This window comes from Apis cerana, linkage group LG6, assembly GCF_029169275.1.
Source record: "Apis cerana isolate GH-2021 linkage group LG6, AcerK_1.0, whole genome shotgun sequence".
Taxonomy (NCBI): Eukaryota; Metazoa; Arthropoda; class Insecta; order Hymenoptera; family Apidae; genus Apis; species Apis cerana.
The window spans coordinates 2197252-2220692 of record NC_083857.1 but is presented as its reverse complement, the minus strand read 5'-3'; the positions used below and the strand labels follow the sequence as shown (position 1 = coordinate 2220692).

Here is a 23441-nt window from a genome sequence, read left to right as displayed (position 1 = left end):
AAGAAGTTTTTATTAAAATTAATTATCAATTAAGATTTGAAACAACGAATTATTTGACAAAATTATTATCCTTTTCATTTATAATTTCTTTTTAATTTATTCAATTATTTAATTTAATTAACAAATTTGATTAAAAAAAATAATTTTTATTAAAAAAATAATTTCTTTTTCTCTAAAATGTTTTCCTCTTTCCTTTTTCTTTCTCTGTTCGACTTAAACATATTTCTTTTTCACGACAAAACGTTACAAAATAACCGAATCTTCAAGAATCAATTTTAAAATAAGTCTTTTTTAAATTTCTTAAAATAAATTTGGATAGCAAAAAAGAAGTGGTTCCCAAAATTTTTTAAATATTACAATTTTTATTTCAAAATAATTATTTTAAATTTTACAATCCAAAAAAAATAGATAAAAAGAAATGAATAACACTTATCTTTATGAATAAAAACAAAAGAACATTTAAAAAATTGATTTCGATAAAAGAAAGAAGAAAATCACTGTTTGCTCGCCGGAAGTTTGCTGGCGCATAATACATATCGATCATAGGAATCTATGACAACGACAAATATGCTTCGCGACAAGTTTAAATGTATTTTCGAGCGATTTATACCTAATTTAATACAAATAGTGCTTGTTTACGTAGTTAAGGAGGGAATTTCTATTCTCCATGTTACGCATGTCCTCACCATGTAAATTGATTTTGAATTCTGTCCAACATGATGAGCACACGGCGTCGTGCAAGTTGTTTAGAATCGCCGAAATAATATGATAACATAGACTAGCGATTTTCTATTCGTTTATTTTACTTTCACGATAAGTACAAGTCGATTAATAAAATTCTATAGCTCAGCAAGAAATATATTATAGCTTTTCTGGCAAAAAAGTACATCTGACAAATGAATATTTTTGACAATTTACAAGAAAATAAGGAAAGGAACTTTTTCTGCTCCAAAATAGAATATAAAATAATTATTTTAAATTCTTCTTATTATGTAAGAAATAATGTTTAAATCCAAGCTACACGTGAAAAGAAGTTTGCTCGATTTCTTTTTTGAAAAATCTTTATTTTAAAATGTAATTTATTATTTATTAATTTTTTCTAATTTATATGAAAAAAAAGATAATCTAAATATGTAACGATGGAAATTAAATTAAATATACCAATATTTTCTTTATTTAAAATTTTTTTTTCTTACTTCTCTTGTGGAAAAATAGAAAAACGTAAAAACTTTTGACTTTTAGAAATAATTTTAAATAAAAATATTGTAGATATTCAAATTCTTTGTATAAGAAAGAAAGATAACTATTATGTTTTTTTAACAAAATACTATTACTATTATGTTACCATATTTTAAAAATTGCATTAAATATTTATTCAAATATTCTACTTTATTTTCTCTTCGTTATTATTTTAACATATCTGCACAATGATAAGAATGTGTTTAGTTAAAAATGGTAAATATTACTCTTTCTGATTATGACAATTTTATTTGCCTTTAAAAACTTATTTTTATTTTTTATATTTGACTTTCCAAATCAGAGATTATTCTATTGAATCATGTACAATCTATTTAGTATTCTAATTTTACTGCATTTAAAAATTAAAAAAATGTAAATAATATATACTTTCGTAACATCATAGTAGTGATGGAATTTTACTTAATGAGTTTTTTAATTTTTCCTCATTATTCAAAAATATACATTTCAAAAATAAAATAAAAATATTTACAATCTTTTGTAGAGTATGTATAAAGTGTATATATAAAGCGATATTAAAAAAGAAAGTGTGAAAAAAGTGAATCAAACATATATTTATAAAAGTAACAAAAAATAATTCAAAAAATTTAAGAATAATATATTTACACGCTTGTGATTTTGCTAAATCTTAATTCTATTATTGCAAATCAAAAAAAAAAAGAAATCAATTTTTCTTGTAAATGCAAACATTATATAATATCCAATATATCAATATCAAAGAAAATTATACAAAATATTTTTCATTTTGCTGAAATATATTCAATGCTAAAATTATAAATATCATTAAATTTTAATCAATAAATTTTAATAAATTTGAAATTATCGATCTTCGAACCATAACTTGGAAGAAACATTTATTTCAAAAGGATCTTTATAAATTGAAATTAAATTTCCAATATACTTTTTCCCAAGTTACAGCAGTCGGATCATATTTTATGCACATCGACATCACAATCTATGCAATATTTAAAAATTCATTATAAAAAAATTTTTATAATAAAATTCTACAAAAATATAAAATATAAAAATTATCTGTTAATTAATAGAACAAATGATAAAATTCGAATGATGAAAATTCAATCAAAGATGAACGTTTTTAAAAAATCTGCAGAATATTAAATTTATTAATCAAAATATAATATTGAAATTAAAATCAATTAAAATAAAATTGAATGTTTCAAATCCCAATTTTTATTACAAGATATTAAAAATTCGATAGAAAATCATTGAGAACGATTTGGTAAGAAAATATATATAAATTGATGTTGTATTTGAAAATCTGAACCTTTAATTTTATCACGATGGTTCTTATAAAAATAATGATAAAGCCAGACATGCACTCTCGATAGATATTATATTTCGCCGTTGTATTCGATTTAAGAAGTGAAAAATGAAAAAAAACGACAAGAGGCAATAAAATTTGTCTCCTAAAAGCTTGATGAAATCGAGAAAGGACACAGAGTATGGAAATAAGAATAACAAGGGATAAATCGGAAAATTACATATTTTATGGACGCGTTTAAGAATAATGCTGGCACGAAAGATCGACAACAAATCAGAAAAATCTTCGAGACATGAACGCTTTCTTCCAATTTTGACCCTCTATTTTAATATTTATAAAAACGTTTTGAAATTCTGATTTATGATATTTCCGATCTTATTATAAAAGTATATTATAAAAGTAGAATTATTTTACCGTGTTCCTTATAACGAAAATTAATAAATACTCCTTGAAAATTTTTCCATAAAACTTTTCTCCAAAGTTTTCCTAATTATATAAGTAAACATGGAACTTCAGAAGTAAGAAAAGAAGAATTTTTTGATAAAAATGTTGAATATAACGGAAATATTTGTGGAGGAAGAAGAATCGAGGAGAAGAATTTTATAATTAATTCTTATCTTTTCGAAAAATTTTATTACTCGTATTAATATTATGATAATCTTACATATCTTTGCCAGCTGAAAATTTTATAACGATCCGAACGAATTATCAATTTTTCTAAGATTGTCTATATTAGAAGCAAACGTTCGAATTTTAAAATTCAAATCTGAAATATTCCAGTGAATATTTTCCAGTGAAAAATTCTCCATCGATATCAATTTTTCTGAAACACTTTGTACACAAGTGAACGTCACGCCTGTTTCAAATTTCAAAAAGCCTCGTTTCTACGATTTTCTACGATTCAATTTCATCGAAGACGAATTCTAAATTATAGGATCCGACAATGAAACATTGCTACGATGCTACGTTTCTCACCGATCCTGAATAATTTTTACACCGTATGGTGTTGTTGTGCCGAGAACTAGGTTCTTTCCTGTCGCGTATAAATCGATACGCGTTTATTTCCGGCGGGCAGCATCGAAAATTACGCCACACGGGATATTCATATTTTATGCAAACTTGAATTCAAACGGCGCTCTCAGGTCAAGAGTGCACCTGAGCGTCTCGCTTGTTTTTCAACCCCTCTTTTTTTTTTTCAATAGAGGTTCGAAGCACAATTTTGTTACTTATATTTCACGATGCGAAAGAAACGAAGAAAGAAACGTTATTTCGTCGTTCTTTCTCTATAAAATTCCGTTACGTAACGACGGTTCTTACGTCCGATTCCTTTCTCGAAGAAGACAGAGAACAGGATCTTCTTTCCATTACGAAACTTATCTTGTCAGAGTAAACTCACTAAATACGATTAGTGAAAATTACGTGCACCGATATTTATTTTAACACATGTGATTATAGAAACACTATATTTTTCATATCTTTTTGTTTATCTCGTTTGCTGTATCGTATATTTTTTTAAAAAATTTTCAGTAAAATAAAAAAGAAAAGAAAAGAAATTATGATTAGTAATTCTTTAAAGAATTTTTATTGAAAAAAAAAAGAAGAAGTTGTAAGTATTTTTTAATTTTAAAAGTAAGACTTTTTATATTATTTATAATATGATTCTTTTTTAAACGATTTGAACGAGATAAAGACATAAGAATCCTTGTGAAATGATAGATTTTTATCACTTTTAAATCCATTTCATTATAATTATTGATACATAATGAGAGATATTATTTTGAAAACAAAAATTACTTTGAATAAAAAAATTCATAAAATTTTGAAAAATAATAATTTCTCAAAGATCAAATTCAAATTTCACCTGTTCAAAAAATCACGAATAATACAAAGTATTTCATTTCAATTTTAAAATCTTGCAATTTTGCAATATCCAAAATTTATTCCTCCGTATCGATAACATTGTACATTCATTTACTTTCGTCATTTACGAGGAAAAAAAAAATCCGCACAGAAAGAATTTATCGGGGATTAAAATTAATCTCTTCTTTCAAGCGATTCTAATAAATTTCTTCGTCCTTCGAGTTACAATGAGGCGCAACCCTCGTAAAAATTTCATTTCCGCGCGATGTACACGTGGAAATTATTGAAGACAGGTGACACGCGAAATTTCCAGTTGTAGTGTAATTTCTAATTTCATATCATGCAAACTAGCTGTAAAAATATCTACCGTGGTAGACGCCGCGCGGAAAATTACTACCCTTATCATCCCTCTTCGCTCTTTCCTCCCTTGTAACCGAGGCTCGCCCGATAATTTTCTTTTTATACCCGGACAAAACGTTTTCGTAAATTGCCAATTTCCGTTATTAACACACATATACACACAGAATCGGTATCTCGTTTCTTCTTGCAATATCAACGCGATATAATAATTCGAACGTTCACTTTCCAATGTTGGTTAAATAAATTTGTTTATCGTGCGTAAAACCTGCAATTTTTGTTAAACAGCGTATTAAACGGGGGATAAAATAAAGATAATCGGGTTATTTGCGAAACCGTGGGAAAATTTTATTTGTCTCGATAAATATTTCATCTATTGTAGTTGTTACAACGTTATATGTTTTAAATTTTTCAAATGAAAAAACTTAATAACGTTTTCGTTTTCGGATATAAGAAAAATAATTAAAATTAACTCAAATTACCTGATAGAATTTTTAGAATATTTAAAATAAGGATTACGTTGTGAGGAATGATTGTTGGTATCATCATTTTTTACATTCTTTTACAAATAAATACAAGATACGTTGATAGATGTGAAATAAAAAGGAAAACAAGAAAAGATATTTCAATTACTGGTGGTTAATTTTTTTTAATTTTTTGAATAAATGATATGATAAGGGATAAAAACAAAAGGAGCATTAAGATTAACTCTTATCCATTTTATTTTTTTTTTTGAGGATTGTTTGTTGCATGGATGTGTATAATTTAATGTGTATAATTTAAAAAAAACAAGTATTACATAAATTGTGCGTTGTATCGTTTATTTATTATTATATCTTAAATAAGAAATCTTAAAATAATATTTTTATAACGATATATACCGTTTAAGAGCTCAAATGTTTATTTTCGTTCATCGCGTGGATACTAAAATAGATATTACGTGTATATTCTCAGAAGTCAATTAATACGTTATAATTGATTTAATAGAAGCGTAAAATCAATGAGTGACATTACGTTAATGAGATAACACGTTTGAAATGAAAACGAAGAGTCAAAGTACTCGAAATGTTTCCGATTTTATCCATTTTATCGTAACGATTTATTTAACTTTAAATCCTATCGATTATTCGTTATCTGTAGATCTATAAAATCATAAAAATACATATTCAATCAATAAAAAGGTGTATATTTGTACTCAATTTTTTATTATGCATTATATCCATAAAATGAATTTCAAAAAATTTTGTAAACTATATTATTTCTTTTTAAATTTGAGCTAAATTATATCAAGTTTGAGAATTATGTACAATGAAATATAACAACTAATTTATTTCAGAACCAAATTCGTTATAGCATCCATTGTAGAATACATTTCCATAGTCAAAATTGTTTTATCGTGTGTACAAATAGACACTATCTAGTACGTGGCTTGATCACATATTGATTGGATAGAATGCAAGGGAAAAAAGGTTGAGAATCGTTTGTGTAAACATAGGACTGGAAACTTTTCTTTTTTTAAAATAAAAACATTCCTTTTCTGTGCTAGGTAAATAAAATATTATAAAAAGTTATTACAATGTTAAAACGATTTTCTTCTATACATAACAATTTACATTATATTAAGGAAAGAAAGAAAAAAGAAGGAAAAATGAAAAGAAAATATTTAAATAAGTCCACGAGAAACATCAGCTGTAATTTTAATTAAATTTGCATCTAATTATATGTTATCATATTTCGATGTACAAGGTGTCAATATATTTATTTGAATATATACTCGATTCTAAAGAACAAAAATGTGAAAATGTCGATAATCTCAAGCGAAATGTTTGTTTTGACTTTTGGAATCCAAAAATCCACGAACACATTAAGACTCTGTATATCTACTATCTGTTAGCAATACTTAAACACTTCAAAACAAACTGTTCTACTAATTCTGGAAACAAACTGCGTATTACCGCAATTAAAACGTGTGTATTTATGTTTTTATGTTAAATCTATTCATTTTCCATTCGATCGAAACCAAATTGCGATATTTATTGTTAATTAAACATTTTTAATTGCGACATTTTCAACTTAATCTACTGGTTTCGACCAAATGACATTAATTCATATCACGAATATTTGACATATTTGCGTAATACTTTATTTATATTTAAATGTGATTTTTAATCACAATTTGAGATTTCGACGATTGATTTTAAAGAATCACAATCTTTTTTACTTTCTTTTTACGCTTTTAAATTTGAAATTTATACGTGTACAAAAGATTGTTATATTTATAGAATATTTTGAGAATTAATTTTGAGAAACAAATACATTTGAATTGAAACAGATACATGTGTACCATATAGAAATTGATAAAAACTTAAATTGCTTATAATTTAATAAATAATCTTTATATTTGTTTTGAAAGTATATCTCTTGAATATATTAATTAATTACATATTGATTGAGAATGATAATCGACTAAGGTGATGATCTTTACTATTTAACTTTTATTATTAGTCATAGTGTATTAATAAACTTAAATATCAAAATTAATTTACATTTTAATTAAGTTTTTATCAGAGGAATAAGAATTATGATTTTTTTATCTTGCTTATCGTCATAAATCATAATTAAGAATACGAATAACTTTGGAAATAAAACTCTTCTCATTTGAAAATATTCTTCACAACTAAGTTTCTCGAATATACTTGCACCTTAAAAAAGAAAAATAACGAAGAAAAAAAAAGATTTTATTTCTTTCATTAAACTTCTCTCTCCATATATATTATATTTAAACTAAAAAAAAAAAAAAAAAGAAAAATAAAAAATAAAAAAGAAAAAAAAGAGGACAAGTACAACACGACGTGCGCTTCAGACACTAATAGTAAGAGCAATGGTGCTCGTAAAAGCGAAGGAAACGCGCTCACGAAATAAACGTGAACCTGCGAAATCTCTCTCTCTTTTTTTCTCGTAGCTGTAATCTCTCTCCTTCTAGCTCCCGATGAAAACCTGTACCCATCAATGTTTCACTCGCTGCTCTTCTCCCCCTCCCCACTCCATCGAATCGTTCAAAACTTCCGAAATAACCGTTCGATTGGAAACGGACGGTTGTGGAACACGAGTGGCGAATTGCCGTGCAACAAACCTGCCTAGAAATAATCTCGTCCCGGATAAAAAATGCACGCCATCGAATGGTTAAGTTAAGCTAAGTTAGGTCAGATTTTTCGCGAAAATATTTTCACACACCGCACCGGTATCCTTTCTTTCACATTCATCCGTCCAATTGTTTTTAACTGTACACATCGATATCGTACACATTTTTCATGTCGAGGAAACATCGCCCCTTTTTTATACTGCGCCTCGAACAGTCGTATCTTTGGGAAACATGGCTTACGATATTCTATATATATATATATATATATATACTGAGCATTTTCTACCTACACTTTTTACATCCTTGTTTTTTACGGTTATTCGAGTACAATGCGTGGCCATATCCTTGAACTGGCGGGTTTTACGACAGAAGAGGAGTGTGAGAAGAGAATGAGAAGGAATAAGATACAAAGGTAGGTGACTGGATTGAGAAATTTTGTCAACAGTTAAGCCTTTCAGAAGTTGATTTTTTTAAATATTTTGTTATTATGATTGGATACGCGATTAGTGTTCAATTTCTCAAAAAAGGAAGAAAAATTTAATAATAAGTTGATTTGTGACAAACTATGTAACAATCATTTTAAAAAATATTTAAAATAATATCATTATACTTTTTTACCATATATGATATGTATTTTTTTATAATTTATGAAATTTAGGAAATTGATAAGTGAGTCAATTAATGAACATTGCTTTCTAAAATTTTGAAGCTTGGATTTATATGTATTGTTGTTTAAAAGCAAATTTAAATTTTTATGCTTTGAACGGGTAATCTATCTTTAAAGTGAAAAATAAACGCTAGAATATATTTATATTCGTTCAATGGTAAATTTGTTTCACTAGTTTTTAAAATGTCGACGAGTGAAATCTGCTAAACGCAGGTATTTAATTGCTCCTGAACACGATTAGTTATATTATTCTCGCTTCATTAAGGATAAATCGTCTATGCGATTGATCAAAACTAGAAACTGATGCTATTTCCTTCATTTTGAATGAAATATAAATAAAAAATAACATTTACACCGATTACAATAAGTGAATTATTTATATCACACAAGCGTAAAATCTAAATTTTATCTCTAGAAAGAATAAAATGAAAAATTTGTACATAAAAAGTTTCGTTTTCGAGAGAATGTTACAATGAATTTTCAAAGTTGAAACTAGAAATATTAATTTCAATTTCACGTTGAACCATAAATTTCATGTCAGAACCATAAACTACTCGGCATCATTTATTTTCAAGAGTAATCCTAATGTTCTAATTGATCAATGTTCTCAGGAAACACTGTACACATCCAACACTGCTTTTCCAGTAAACTAACTTCCTTGGTTCTACAATCAGTCACGTTAAAGAACATTATGTATTTTACATGTATCTCTAATACATTGTTTTACTTAAACTTCGCTTGAGAATTTATTTCAGATACTTTGTTTTCACACACCTACACATTACATCCCTATTCATATATTTACGATGGATCAAAAAAATATTTTTTCTAGCTAAATTTTAATCTCAACTGTTATAGAATCTACAAAAAAATCCATTTCTTAATATTCGAAAATTATCCAATGATATATACGATATATATGATAAATTATATAAAATATTTTCCATTCTGTTGAAATATATCAAATAAAGAAAATTTTTGACAAAAATTGATCTTTGTACTATTGTAATTTTGGAAAAAATCTAATATCTAATAATTAATCTGAGCTTATTTTAATTTTTCTTTATCTGAATCGAATTTTCTTAATGATATTTTTCTCTAAAATTACAGCAATAATTAAAAAAATCGGCAATTTTTCGATCAAAATTCCGTGATTCTTTAATTTTGAACATCAAGTAAATAGCTTTTTATTACTTATGTACATAAGTAACAACAGAAAAAACAAATAAAATATCCAATTATATATTTTATGATATTCAAAGAGTGAAATAGATTTTTACTTCAGTTTTATTTTTAAAATTATTCTTATAAAAATTTATATATATGTAAAAAGAGATTGTTTAAAACACACTAAAGAATTTATTTCCGAAGAATTAATCGAAATTAGATGGAGTAAATTTAAAAAAAAGAAACTTAAAAAATCTTTTAATTAGCATAATATAAAACATTCATGAAATCCTTGAAATTTAATTTTAAATTGAAATGAAATATTCAAAGGAATATAAAAACTAGCAATTATTTTGAGAATTTGTTTCATTTTTATACAAATTTTTTTCCTTTGTTTAATGAACAAAAAATCGTTTCATTATTACCATCATTTGAATTACATTCTCTCGAAATTTTGTTTTCGAGTAAATCAAGTTTGGAAACTTTTTAAGTATTTATAAATGAATTTGATTAAAATTGGATAGATATTGATAAAAGTTTCTTTTATGCATGAAAACAAATAAAAAGTGTACAATAAAAATTATGTGTTTTTAAATCTTAATTTTTGAGAAGATAGAAATTAAACATTTTCAACTTTAATTTTCTCAAAAAATAATTTTTAAATGAATAAACATTATTCTACATTTTTCATTTATTAACCAAATTCATGGCAAATTTTTCAAATTTGATTTTCTTGAAAATTTCAAATAAAAAAATATTATTATTTTCATATTATTAGAATTAGATAAAGATCATATTCTTTCTATTTTCATTCATCTTGAAATTCTATAAATATACACACAGATTATCGTACAACATAATAATATAATAACTATACGATAATATAAAAATCATAACTTTTCTATTTGTTGCATTTCTCAAATCCCCCATATATATGGAATTATCATTCATATATCAATAACAATTAACAGTATAAAAATACTTTTTTTTATTTGTTTCATTTATCCTGAGACACCCTGTGAATACAGAATTATTGTTTATACACAATAACGACTGATAGTACTATCTTTGAGTTAACTAGCGATCACCCTAGTTGCGCGTGAAACATGTCAATCTATTACAATCAAGAGAATAACATCAATCACCTCAATCATTTCCCAAGATATTCGCTTTCCAATGTTACATCCAACGAAACATAATATAACAATAAGCATAATGGAAATATGTACACGGAAAGAAAGATACGTTGCATCCAGAAACCGCAACTTTGTGAAAAATGATGCGAAGCGCGATAATGTTAGATTATTTCACGGTCAAAGAAGGCCACGAAGAAGCGTAATAGCACGTGCAACAAGACCGAAGATAAAAGACGGAGGATGATGGTAAAGTAGGAAGCGTAATTAGCAACGGGGTCTCAAGCTGCATTTCCCTTGCCTCTGAATTAAACAGTAATTAAAAGTTGAACAAATATGAAGGAATCGTAGGAAGATAACGGGTGGCTGGAAATTCTGATAAAATGCGTCGTTCACGTACATAAAGGGAATGTTCGGTCTGCTAAAAATAGAACGTTGGAAAAGTAATTAAAAACTGTTTTTAACGCCTTCCTTTTTTCTTCCCGCGGCCGAGTTTCCGAGCTGCGAACGAATTGCCGTAAAATAGGATGTACGAATGTATTAAAAACCTAAAAAGGGTATATCGTTACAGTTTTTTCTTTTTCCTTTTCTTTTTGTGGTTGTATTTATTTGAACGCATTTTAAATAAATGTATGCATAGTAATTTACAAAAATATTTGAACAATATTTTATAAGAAAATTTATCTAACTTGAAAATATTTATTTTGATAAAAGTTTGTGTCAGAGCATAATGAGTTTATATACATGAGTTTATATATATGAAGTAATTTTTTTTTCAATAAAAATTTTATTTCTTTTAAGAAAATCCATCTTCAAAGTTTCAGTATTCTTTTATGTTTTGAATATAATTTTTCCTGGGAATATTTTTTGAAGTGAGTGATGGAACATTAAAATTTTGAATATTTTACATATTTACTTTACCTCGTATTATTTATTTAAAAAAAAATTCACATTTACGAAGAATTGAAAATCATGATATAAATCGAATACAAAATATTTTGAGCAACTCATACATTCATGAATTTTATATTGGAAAATGATTTAAACAATGAAATATATAATCAAAAATTATAAAACATACTTGTTGAAGTATACGCTTCGAATGACTTCAAATAAATTTCATTTTCTATTGATTATACTTACACCATTAATTCTCAATTCCTTCATATAATTCCGATACCTCTACATCTACGACACAAGAATATTTTTAGAATATTTTTTAAATCTAACTTTCAATTGCCACACGGTATTATTTACCGTGACGATTCAAATATTTTGATGATCTACCCTCATATTACGATTGAAGAAAGCATGGCGACGAGAAATCATAAATGATACGAAAAGCGAATATGTTATCGGGCAATTGCTAAGCGGTAATTATTTACCCATTATTGAACCGATGATTATTCAACGCAATAACGACAAAAACGATTGCAGTACAACATTTGATCGGTTTGCATCATGATTTAACGCGCGAAATCGTATTTGCGATAACAATTGCACGAGATTATTCTACCCATCCCTGCGCAGCAGTGTATTCGTATAAATGGACCGATATGATGAATCATTTTCTACCACACGTTCGTGTATGTTTTTCAATTAAACAGACTATCGCTTGTTTCAATTTTAATCATTCGTATTGTTACATGATTTAACGTTATGGAGTATAATACAAGATGGATTTCTCAACGTGGCCATTTTGAATAATTAATACATAAATTATTTGCCGTAAAGAAAAGAATGTTTCGTGCGATTTCAAAGGGCACGTAACTTGACGTAACTCAAATTCTTTTAATATATTTTCTTCGATCTTTTTTTATATAGTTTTTATATAACAGATAGATTCATGGTTATTTTTTGAATATTTTGCTTTTACTTTCCGATGTACTTTACTTCAATTTCATTGTCTCATTTTTCTATCGAATTCAACAATAAATGCCATTTCATAATTTTTCATTATTTATAGATTATAGAATTTCAAGTTCCAAAAGTTCTATGTTCGAACGAGGACATCATTCTGAATGCATTCAAAATATTTATTAATATTAGGACAATTTAACATGGAAAAAATTATGAAAGGAAATTATAAGAATTATTCAATTTTTGAAGAGTAATTTCGAAATTTCCACGTGTCACATCAAATTTGCATAGTAAGTGATGTATAATTTGATATAAATAATTCTTTCGACATGGATAAAAGTAATACGAAAAGCCAACTTCGTTTTTTAAATGGAATTGTATTCAACAATTGTTTCTACTAAATAACGTTCTAAAAAATTTATACGAACTCTACACGTAAATTATTTTTCAAAATTTAATCTGACATATTTTTTATTATCACTAATAACAGATATTTAAATGTATAATGTAGATTATCTACATCAATTATATTTTACACGCTCTTGATAAAATACAAACAGCTAAATATAGTTGTAAACGTCTTCTATTAATAAATTATTCAAATAACATTTAAGCGAAGTAAACAGCCAGTCAAGAGGTCAACGTAAATAACCACTTTGTTTCCTTTTTTTACTCTCATCCACGAATGTAAACCGAATAATCGAGAAACTATGAAAAAAAGAAAGAAATAAACAGACAGAATATCCCGACGCAAGTCTATTCACATATTAATTTCCTGTATCGACGGAACACCATTCGATTTCGATTCCCATTAAAATCTCGTGCACTCTTCGCGAGAGTGTTTCGCGTGAAAGGAGCATAGATCGTGAAACTAAATGGACTTTTAGCGGACATGTGTTTCAACGCCATTTCTATATCGATATTCGTTTCACTGGATGGAATTTATGATTGAAATTCGAAATCATTAAAATTAAATTAAGCAACGGACTGCGGAACACGCGCTCGTTGGGATTCGGTTGAACGGACACTAATAATAGAAAAAGTTCGAGTTTGTCGATGATTTGTTTCGTTCGACTTAGTTCTCGAGTTTCTTAACGATGATCGATTTCTTGTCGATTCCATTTCTATTGATTCGATTCCTGTCGATCTCATTATTATTGATTCCATTTCTATTGATTCGACCCTATTGACTTGATCTTTGATTCGACTTTCATCGATTTGACCCTTAGGAAGGCGGTTCATCGAATTCATTTGCATTAATGATGCATAATTGTGAGGTAAACGTTGGATAAAAATAATTATTGAATATCAGAATTATTATTTTTTCACCATCAACTTTTATTATACAACTTGCCACGAGAAACGAATCACAAGAACAACTATTGACAATGGATTTGTAAAAATTTCCATATTACATTCGAGAATCTGATGATCGATGTTTAATTATTATTATTGGGATAATATTGATTACGTCTTGCAAAATGAATCATTTATTTATTTTAATTTTGTTTAATTAAATGTAATTGAATTAAATGTACATTAAATGTAAAATCATTATAGCAAGTAATAATTTCTTGAATTTCATTTTGTTAAACGCCATACTTTATTTTTAAAAATTTCAGTCTTCGAGTATATAAACTTTTCTTTTTTACATTCAGTTTTAATTGCTACATTGGAGATATTTCTCAGGAAATATCACGCATTTAATTAAAAACTAATTCAACTATTTTTGCAATTTACTATTCCTAATTATACAATGCGTACATATTATCTCGCACAAAAACTGAGAAACGAGTCAAGAACATTATGTACACAACTAGAATGAAATGATTCGTAAAAAACTTTCTCGAAAAGTCCTGGAATGAAGTAACAGAATTCTGATTACGGTATAAAAGTTTTAACAAAAATTTTAGAAATTTTTTTCAAAAAGATTTATCATTAAAAGTTTTTTCTCGAATCTCGTGAACGAAGTTTGTTCATAAAAGAAACAATTTATTATGAAATTTAAAAAAATGTCTCTTCTTGTATATTATACATAAATATTCTTGTATTGTACACAAATATTTATGATTCTTTATTATTATAAAATCACAATCGCATAATTCAAGAAGGAAACCGATAACGAAGAATCAAAGGTAGCTACTAAATTATATAAGTTTTTTTTAATTGTGTTGCATTTCAATATAATTTATTCTTAACAAGTTCTTTTTTGAAATATTGATGTGATTGAAATGTAACGATAAATTAATATACAAAAATAAATAATACATAACAATAATAATAACAATATATTCAATCTTGTCACTAAAGATTCTTTCTTTTAATTAGCTAGTGCTTATCATTTTTTATGAAGGAAGAGATATTTAACACAGAGCCTTTGAGAGAAGAAATCCTTTGATTGTTACATGATTATAATCGCGAAATTTGATCTAATATTACATTAATTCGATAAATATTTTTTTTTTTAAAGAAACGAAATATTAATTCAACATATTAAAAAAAAAAACATGTTGATTCGTCACTTGAATTGCCAACATTAGGATATTACATATTAATCATCCATTGATAGCTAATTTCCTCTTCAAATACGAACGATTCATTCCGTTTTAGAACGGAATAGGTGTGTGGACAAAGTGACCTTGGTTCTCGTTACGTAAACCTCCTCTTTTTTCTCTCTCTCTTAATATCATCGTAATAACTCGCAAATGGAAGACATCGCATAAATGAAAACTATGTAGATCCATGTCACGAATAATCGTGATGTAATGTTAATTATGCGTGTCTTTCCTACGCTCATTGCCAAAGGGATGCGTGTAGAGATACGTAACCTCTAATGTGTTCTCTATTTTTTTGTACGGCGACAATAATTTTATGTTTTTATAAAAATACATTCTTTAATATTCAATTGTTCCAATATTTAAAAAAAAAGAAATCTAAAGCAACATGAGATCACATGAGATTACATTTTGACAAAGTGATTCTAGAGATCATTGGATTTATTTCTTCGTTTTTACTAGCAGAATTATATTACGTTGTTTTTATATTTGGTACGAATTATTATTTATTAATGAAAATTTATAATAACAATATTTTAAAAAACGATTTTTTGATAAAAATCCTAGGGACCCTAAAGAATCTTAGGGATCACTAAATGCCGAAATACTATTAGTATTATACGTATATTCACAAGACACGAATCATTATATATTAACAAGATAAAATTTAATAATTATAGAAAATTTCTAGAGTAATATATTTTCTTTTTGGAAAGAGCTGAATATCGACTGATGAAATTATTCGTTTTTCTTCCATCAAAAATAACTTCATTTTGTTAAAATAGTGGAAGTAAAGTTCTCTGCTGAACTTTCTAAAAACAGAATTAGACACGGTATTCCGGGACTTAAGAATGATTAAGAGAAGACTTTACAAGCACTAAAAACTAATTTTCGCGCATAATATCGAGGATTGCCTCGGCGATGAACATTCTAGGTAGCCTTACTAACGAGTCTATAATCGGATAAAACACACTCTCATTTTCTTTATCATCTTCTTTCTCTCGTTCGTTATTATTACAATCTCATAAATTAATTCTTATCTAAATATTTAAATGTTTCAATATGTAAAAATGCAAAAGAAAAATATATTTTTATACTTGTTCTTAAAATGTAGATTATATTTATATATAATTCTATGATTTTAAATTGCTTTGTATGAATTTCTTTTGTTAATATAATTACAAAAAAGATTCTTAAATGGAATTATATTGGTATTGAATTTAAGATTAATCAGTTGAAAACCAAACTTTATTTTTTAAAGAATTAATCGAATTAAATATTATTATAATTAGTCTTCTGAAATTGATCAGTTTAGTTGGATGATACTATTTATTATTATTATTATTACACGCCTGTATGAATATCACGAGGGAATCTATTTATCAATAATGGGTCATGATCCATCTATCCTATTTTCGTCGACAGCACATAATTTTCGTTTAATGAAATAATTCGCAGGACAGAAACGTTTGCAATTGAACGTTTCGTCACAGTTTGATTGATTTTATTTCTGTATTAATAATTTGTTATGTCATTTATATATTAATAATTTTTAATTCTATATATATACGCACAATTTCAATTTCGAAGTAAAAAGGATTCATATCACGATTTAAAAATGAAACAACCATATAGAGAAATATGTAATACGATTAAATTATCAGAACTTTAAATCCAATTTGTTCATTTATCGACTAAATTGATCCTTAAATTGAGTTATAAATATTTCATTTAATTATTACAGATTTTTTCGTCGTTATATTTTTCACCGCATATTAAACAAGAAGATTCGATTTACTAGATTTTTTAAAAATATTTTCAACAATCGTTCAGCAAACGTTTGATATGAATAAAAATTAAAAGATCCAAAGATATATCTAATGAAGAACTAAGTGGATATAGTGTACTTGTTTTTTAAAATTTTTACATATATATATTTCAATTTACTTTAATTCTTCATGATCTGACCAATTATTATTCTTAATACAACTTACATTAAAATACTGTTATGAATTAAATATTCTTAGAACCCAGATGAAATTTCATACTTCTTTGAAATCTTTTGACGTGTTACAACTCGGATAACTATACTCGGAAACACCACGTATCAATTTCACATCAAAGAGGCGCACGTTCCATCGTATGCACGAAATAACGTGATTCAATATTCAAAGAATTATAAACAAACAACGATAAAGAAAACTTGGCAATTCTAATCATTACATTAACACATATTTTACACGATAAAAATCAAAAATTGCACGAACCTTCACAAGGCAAAAAAAACTTCTTAAAAGAAACGGAGAGAAGATTTTTCGATAAAAAGTAATTTTTTCCCTCAAAATATCAACCGTATTCTCGATCCACAGAGTAATTCTAAACATAACCCCAACCTTTTCTGCCCAAATCTTCGAACCTACAGTTTTATTTTTATATTTGTTGACACTCACCGAGCAGTCGTTGACGTAACAGAAGTCACCGGAAGCTGACGTCGGTACCCAAAGATGTTCTCCATTAAGTGCACCAGTACCCCAATCGGGCGTTGATCGGGGTTCACGGTGACCACCACTCGTTCCACCCTCCTCTCTCCCTCTGAAACGTGCAAGACACTCGATTACGAAGTGACACTTCGATATCCTCGGTGTGCTGTTGCAGTTGACGTTAATTCCTCTGCAGAAATTCCATTATGACGCGGACAATGAGTGTACGTTAAAAAGGGATTTGGGCAAAAGATAATAGCGATTCTCGTAGGAACCTCGAATTTACATCGATGAATGATATGGATAAACGGAATTGCATCGTGTTTCGGGATAAGATTTGTTCATCGTTCTACGGAGGAATTAACGTAACAAACTGCACAGTTGACCTGTCATAACACATCGATTCACGAGTCACAACGGTTAGACGACACTGAAGTAAGCGGCTTTTTATCGATTTCATCATGCATCATACAGAGCGACGATTCTTAGTCTCAGGCTTATGATTGGGATTAATATATTGCTTTTCTAATTAAAATATACGCGTGTGTATGATTTGGTTTGGTTTTATTTTTTCAATTTTTTTTTTTGAGACATGATCTTTTTTATAATTGATTAAACATAAAATCGGACGATCTTTATCGCGTATAAAAATGCTTTTTTAATTAATATATAGTAAATGAGTATGACATTCTCTGAATCGAAGCCTTAGAGAAATAAAATATTAAAAATTTGTAACAGATATAAAATATTTTATTCGTATCGTACGATATACTTTGATATCCTTCGAATATTTAATAAAAATGGTAACTTTCTATTTTTTAACTTCTTTTGAGATCGCCACTCTGGTTAGAAATTAAATTATACGAATATTAATTGTATATGTGTCGAGTGAAAAAGCATTTTAACATGGAATTTGTTTGATGAAGAAGGATAAATTTGAATAAAATTTTTTCGAATTCATCACATATCTTCCTTTATAAAATAAAATAATATTAGTCTCTTTATCTCTTTTCTCATTCATCGATTGATTTCCAATCCTCCAAAAGCGAAAACCTTATTTCTTGTATTTAAAATAATTTAATTTAATTTACCATTCAAAGAGCAAATATTTCATGATTTATTTTTACATAATTTTTTCAATTATTCTATACCTTTATAGAATATTTAAATAACTGTCCATTCTTTACATCATATCTAAAGTAAACAACATTTTTTTTCTTCATGATAAAATGATTTGAAATACATAACCAAATAATCATCCAAATATGATGTATAACATAACATAATTATATTATAATACATAAATGTTAGAAATATGACAATAGGAACCTGATAGAAAATAAATGAAAATTCCAAATTCGTTTCACCATTTTGATTCTTTTCATCGTTCACACACTTTTTTTAAATTTAACACAATCCGTTTGTACAATACAACTTCTATTATTCGAATACTTTAAATTGCACACTATCTTTACTCATAATAAATACAAACATATAACAGTAAATAAAATTTAATTTGAAATTAACGTTGGATATATTCACATAGTATTCACTTGTAAAGAATATATTGAAATTATTGAAACAGGGTCGAAAATACTGAAGAAATTAGAAAGCGATCTAGATGGATCTTTTATTATAAGATATATTATAAGATCTTTTATTATAATTATAAGATTGATAATAAGATTGATAAAAATAATATTGAAAAATCAATTAAATTATTGGCATTAAAAAAAAAGAAAAATGAAACGAAAAATTAATCATAAGATGCACATTCCTTTACACAAAGTGATAATAAATGGTACAAGTGAGATTAGAGAAATGAAATAAAAATATAGAATATAATTTTTTCATAGACTTTATTTTCGATTTCAAATTATTATTTCAAGTAAGTTTAAAGATTTTTCAAATACAAATGAAATTAACTAATTTTTTAATATAAATGTAAATTAACAAGTGATTATTCTACATGTGAACATGTGAACGCTTAAATCCTGATTTTTGAAAAAACATCAAGTCAAAGATGAATTTTCCAATTTTTAAAGAAAAAAAAATTCATATCCTATAAAAAATTAGCTAATTTCATTTGTATAATTTTCAAATTTTTTTTTAATTTACTCGAAAACGAAATTTCTCGATCAATTTGATTTTCCTCCATTATTGATTTCGAACCTTGGAATTTCTCTGCTCTCATTTGCATCATAAATCATTGCATATATATATATATATATATATATATATATATATGATTTGTTAAAATATTTGTTAAAAAAATTTGTTAAAATTTCATGATACAAACTATCTTTCACATCCGAATCCTTACATCAAGAATCCCATTATCCGAAATAACTTAACCTAACCTTATCCGAAAGATTTTCTTTCTTTATTAGTTCAGATAATGGACGGTCTACTGTATAAACAACAAGAACGAATTTCGAAATTAACCGATATATTTTTTCTTGCTCGATGACAAGACATAACCTAACCTAACCTAACTTCTCTTCTCTCTCTCTCTCTTTCTCTTTCTCTCTCTATTGGTTCGAATAATGGACGTTCTATAAACAACAGAAGCGAATTTCGAAATCAACCGATATTAACTCTTCCTTGCTCGACATACGACGTATTCGACGATAAAACGATACGTGAAAAAGAAAAAAGAACCGAGGTTAATACCGTGTCGACAGTCGTGAAAAATTGAAGGACAGTTTAATGTTTCAGAGGCACGACCCCTAGCATAATGCGCGTCACAGCGTGCAACTTTAATGACTAAAAGTCACCCTCGGATTCTTTTTTTTTTTTTGGAAACGATTATGTGTAAAAATTTTAGGCCGCGTTCGCGCAGAGCCGCCTCTCGTGCACAGTTGCTTTCTGCATAATTAGTCCGCGGAAATTGCCGGATATCTGGGTCAAACAGAACGGGACGGAAAGATGGGAGCGCGAAATGACGTATTTCGCCCCCTTCTCCCCCTCCCTCTCCTCCTCTTTCGTAAACTGTAGACGGGCGTAGATATCTGTTGCGTATCGAATCTTTTTGAATGTGAAAAGTCGAAATGTTTTCGAGAAATGTACTGGTCTCGTTTATACGTCACGCGAGAGGAAATTATTCATCCGATCGTGTCCGACTGATGTACCCCATCGTATCCCTCGGTATTTGCATCTCTTTGTGGGATCAAAGAGAGAGAGAGAGGGAGAGAGAGGGGTACAATGACGTTTTTCTTGTTCGTTTTCGTCGAGGGCTTTGCTATCGCATGGAAGGATTAACCCTTGAACAGATGTTGTGAATTTCTGTTGTACGAGAGCCGGATCAAAGTGTACCTTTATCTTTCTTTCTTGTTATAATAGAATACGAATGAATATTAACGATACTTCTTTTGAGAAGGAATGACAACCGGCTTTATAATTTAATATCTATTAAACGAAGTTAATGAAAAATGGAACGACTCTTCCATGAAAAATAAATGTATGTATATCTGAAAAGATACGGATACGTATATACACAGGTATCAAGGTAGCTAAACATAGATTTAAAAATAAATAATTAATAATAATAAAATTAATAAATCCTTTTTTTCGTATATAGATATTAATAGATTTATAGATTAATCGATATTTAAATATCCAGTTTTCACCATTAAAGATAAGGTTTTTCGATACTATTAATAATGTTTTTATAAATTGCATTTTTAAGATATGTAAAAATAAAAATTCTCTAGAAACGGCAACAATATTTGAAATTGTACGTCTCATAACTATCTTAATTAAATTTTCTGATGTAAGGAAAAAGTGTCTACGTGTATCTTGGAACGGAAGAATTCTTTCGTACTTTCATCTTTAAGAACAATAGAATATATCGGTTTAATCACATATTGTTTAGAGTGAAATTATTCAATGCTTGTCTTCAAAAAAAATATGATTAAAGTAATAATTTTTATTATTTTATAAAGATTGGATTATTATAATTACCAACTTAATTTAATAAATAAAATATAATGCTTTATTTTCATTTGCATTTATTTTCAAAGTACTTCGAAAATAAATTATATAATTATTTTATTTTTCTTTATTCTTTTTCAGTGCTCATAATCTAGGAGATATACTTGGTATTAAATTATAATCTGTAATTCTATATTTAATATTCCTAATTTTTTAAAAAATCAAATTATATTCTTCGAGAATTTTTAAAATGTATTTTTTATTTAGTTTTAATTTAAAATAATATTGATAGTATTTATTAAAAATACAAGAAAACTTTAATTTAACATTTATAACCTAATTTATTTAAATTTTGTTAAAATGAATAAGAACATTGAATATAAAAAAAGATATTGAATAATAAATTTATGTAATACAAAACTTTCATAAATAAATCATTATTTTTTTTATTTTAAAATATAAAATTTCTTAAATATAAAATCAGATTAATCAATTTTATTTTTTAAGAACTTCTAGTTATAGAAAAAGTTTTTGAATAGATGGCTTGATATACAAAATAAATAATAAATAAATAAATAAATAAATAATCACAATAATTTTTCTAGATTTAAAATTTTCAAAAATACTACAATTTCTTGAGAAATTCTCGGTAAATATTATCTATATTTTATTTCTATATATTTTTACATAATCTTTTTTTAATTATTATTTATAAATTTTCAATTAATGAACCAATATCACATTTTTATATTGGCCATTTTATTATCGAAAAATTTTGATTGTAAAGCTAATTTTTTTTACTATTTTCACTGTGTCTTGCGTCTCCATCTTGCTAAAAAATTAATAACTAATAATTTTATTATATGCAATGAAATTAACAATTTAAAATTATTTTGTAAAATATCTAAATGTTATTCCTTTTATATAATTTATTCAATTTTTATTGAAACACCAAGATATTTGTATGATCAAAATTGTACAACAATTTCAACATATAATGATCTGTCTTCGAATTTCATAATTTGTTTTACTTACAATCCACTTCTATTAATAAAATCTAGTAGAGAATTTTCTATCTCCAAAATTTTCCATCTGATTTAAATTTTAAATTTTAAATTATTTGTCTCATTAAATTATCATAGTTCTAATTATTCACAATTCATTTTTTATAAATATTAATAAACTCTTTTCCTAATTTTATATTTTTATCAAAATGAACACGTTTGTTTTTTATAGTTTTGTACAAATATTTAAAAAAAAAAGTAAATTATCTTAGTCATTAGTTTTTATTTTTATTTTTTTAAATCATTGTTTTTAAGTATTTTTGAACGAATATATCACGAAACGTTGCACACGTCCCTATTAGAAATAATTAATAATTTATTATTTGTCGAAAGCACAAGCATAGTTCTTTCTTATCTTAGCCATTATTGTCCGATTCGCATTATTTATAATTTCATGCATTTGTGATAATCAATTGCATGATGCAAATGCAAATTCATGCAATTGCGATGTGTATTATCGCATAAACAAATGATAACTTTATTTTTTTGCTTGTTGTAGAGTTTCATGTTGGGTTTTGGATTTAAAAGATTGAGGAAAATATAACGGAATTATACATTAAAAATATGTTATTTTTACAAGATGATTAATTATTCTATTCTTTCATTATCATTTGTTCTTTGCACTTTTAATAATATATGTAAAACTGTTATAAACATTTATATCAAATTTTTTTTAAATTTTTT

The 23441-nt window shown here is 26.5% G+C and overlaps 1 protein-coding gene across 2 annotated transcripts in view; it reads right to left on the bottom strand.

Moving 5' to 3' along the window:
• The window catches only part of LOC107993487 (eye-specific diacylglycerol kinase), a 66433-nt gene that overhangs the window by 28183 nt on the left and 14809 nt on the right, over positions 1–23441 (bottom strand). For both annotated transcript variants that reach the window (XM_017049920.2, XM_017049921.3), the window contains exon 2: positions 17731–17872. In XM_017049920.2, the coding sequence (XP_016905409.2) occupies positions 17731–17872 (142 nt within the window). The remainder of the gene's footprint in view (positions 1–17730; positions 17873–23441) is intronic.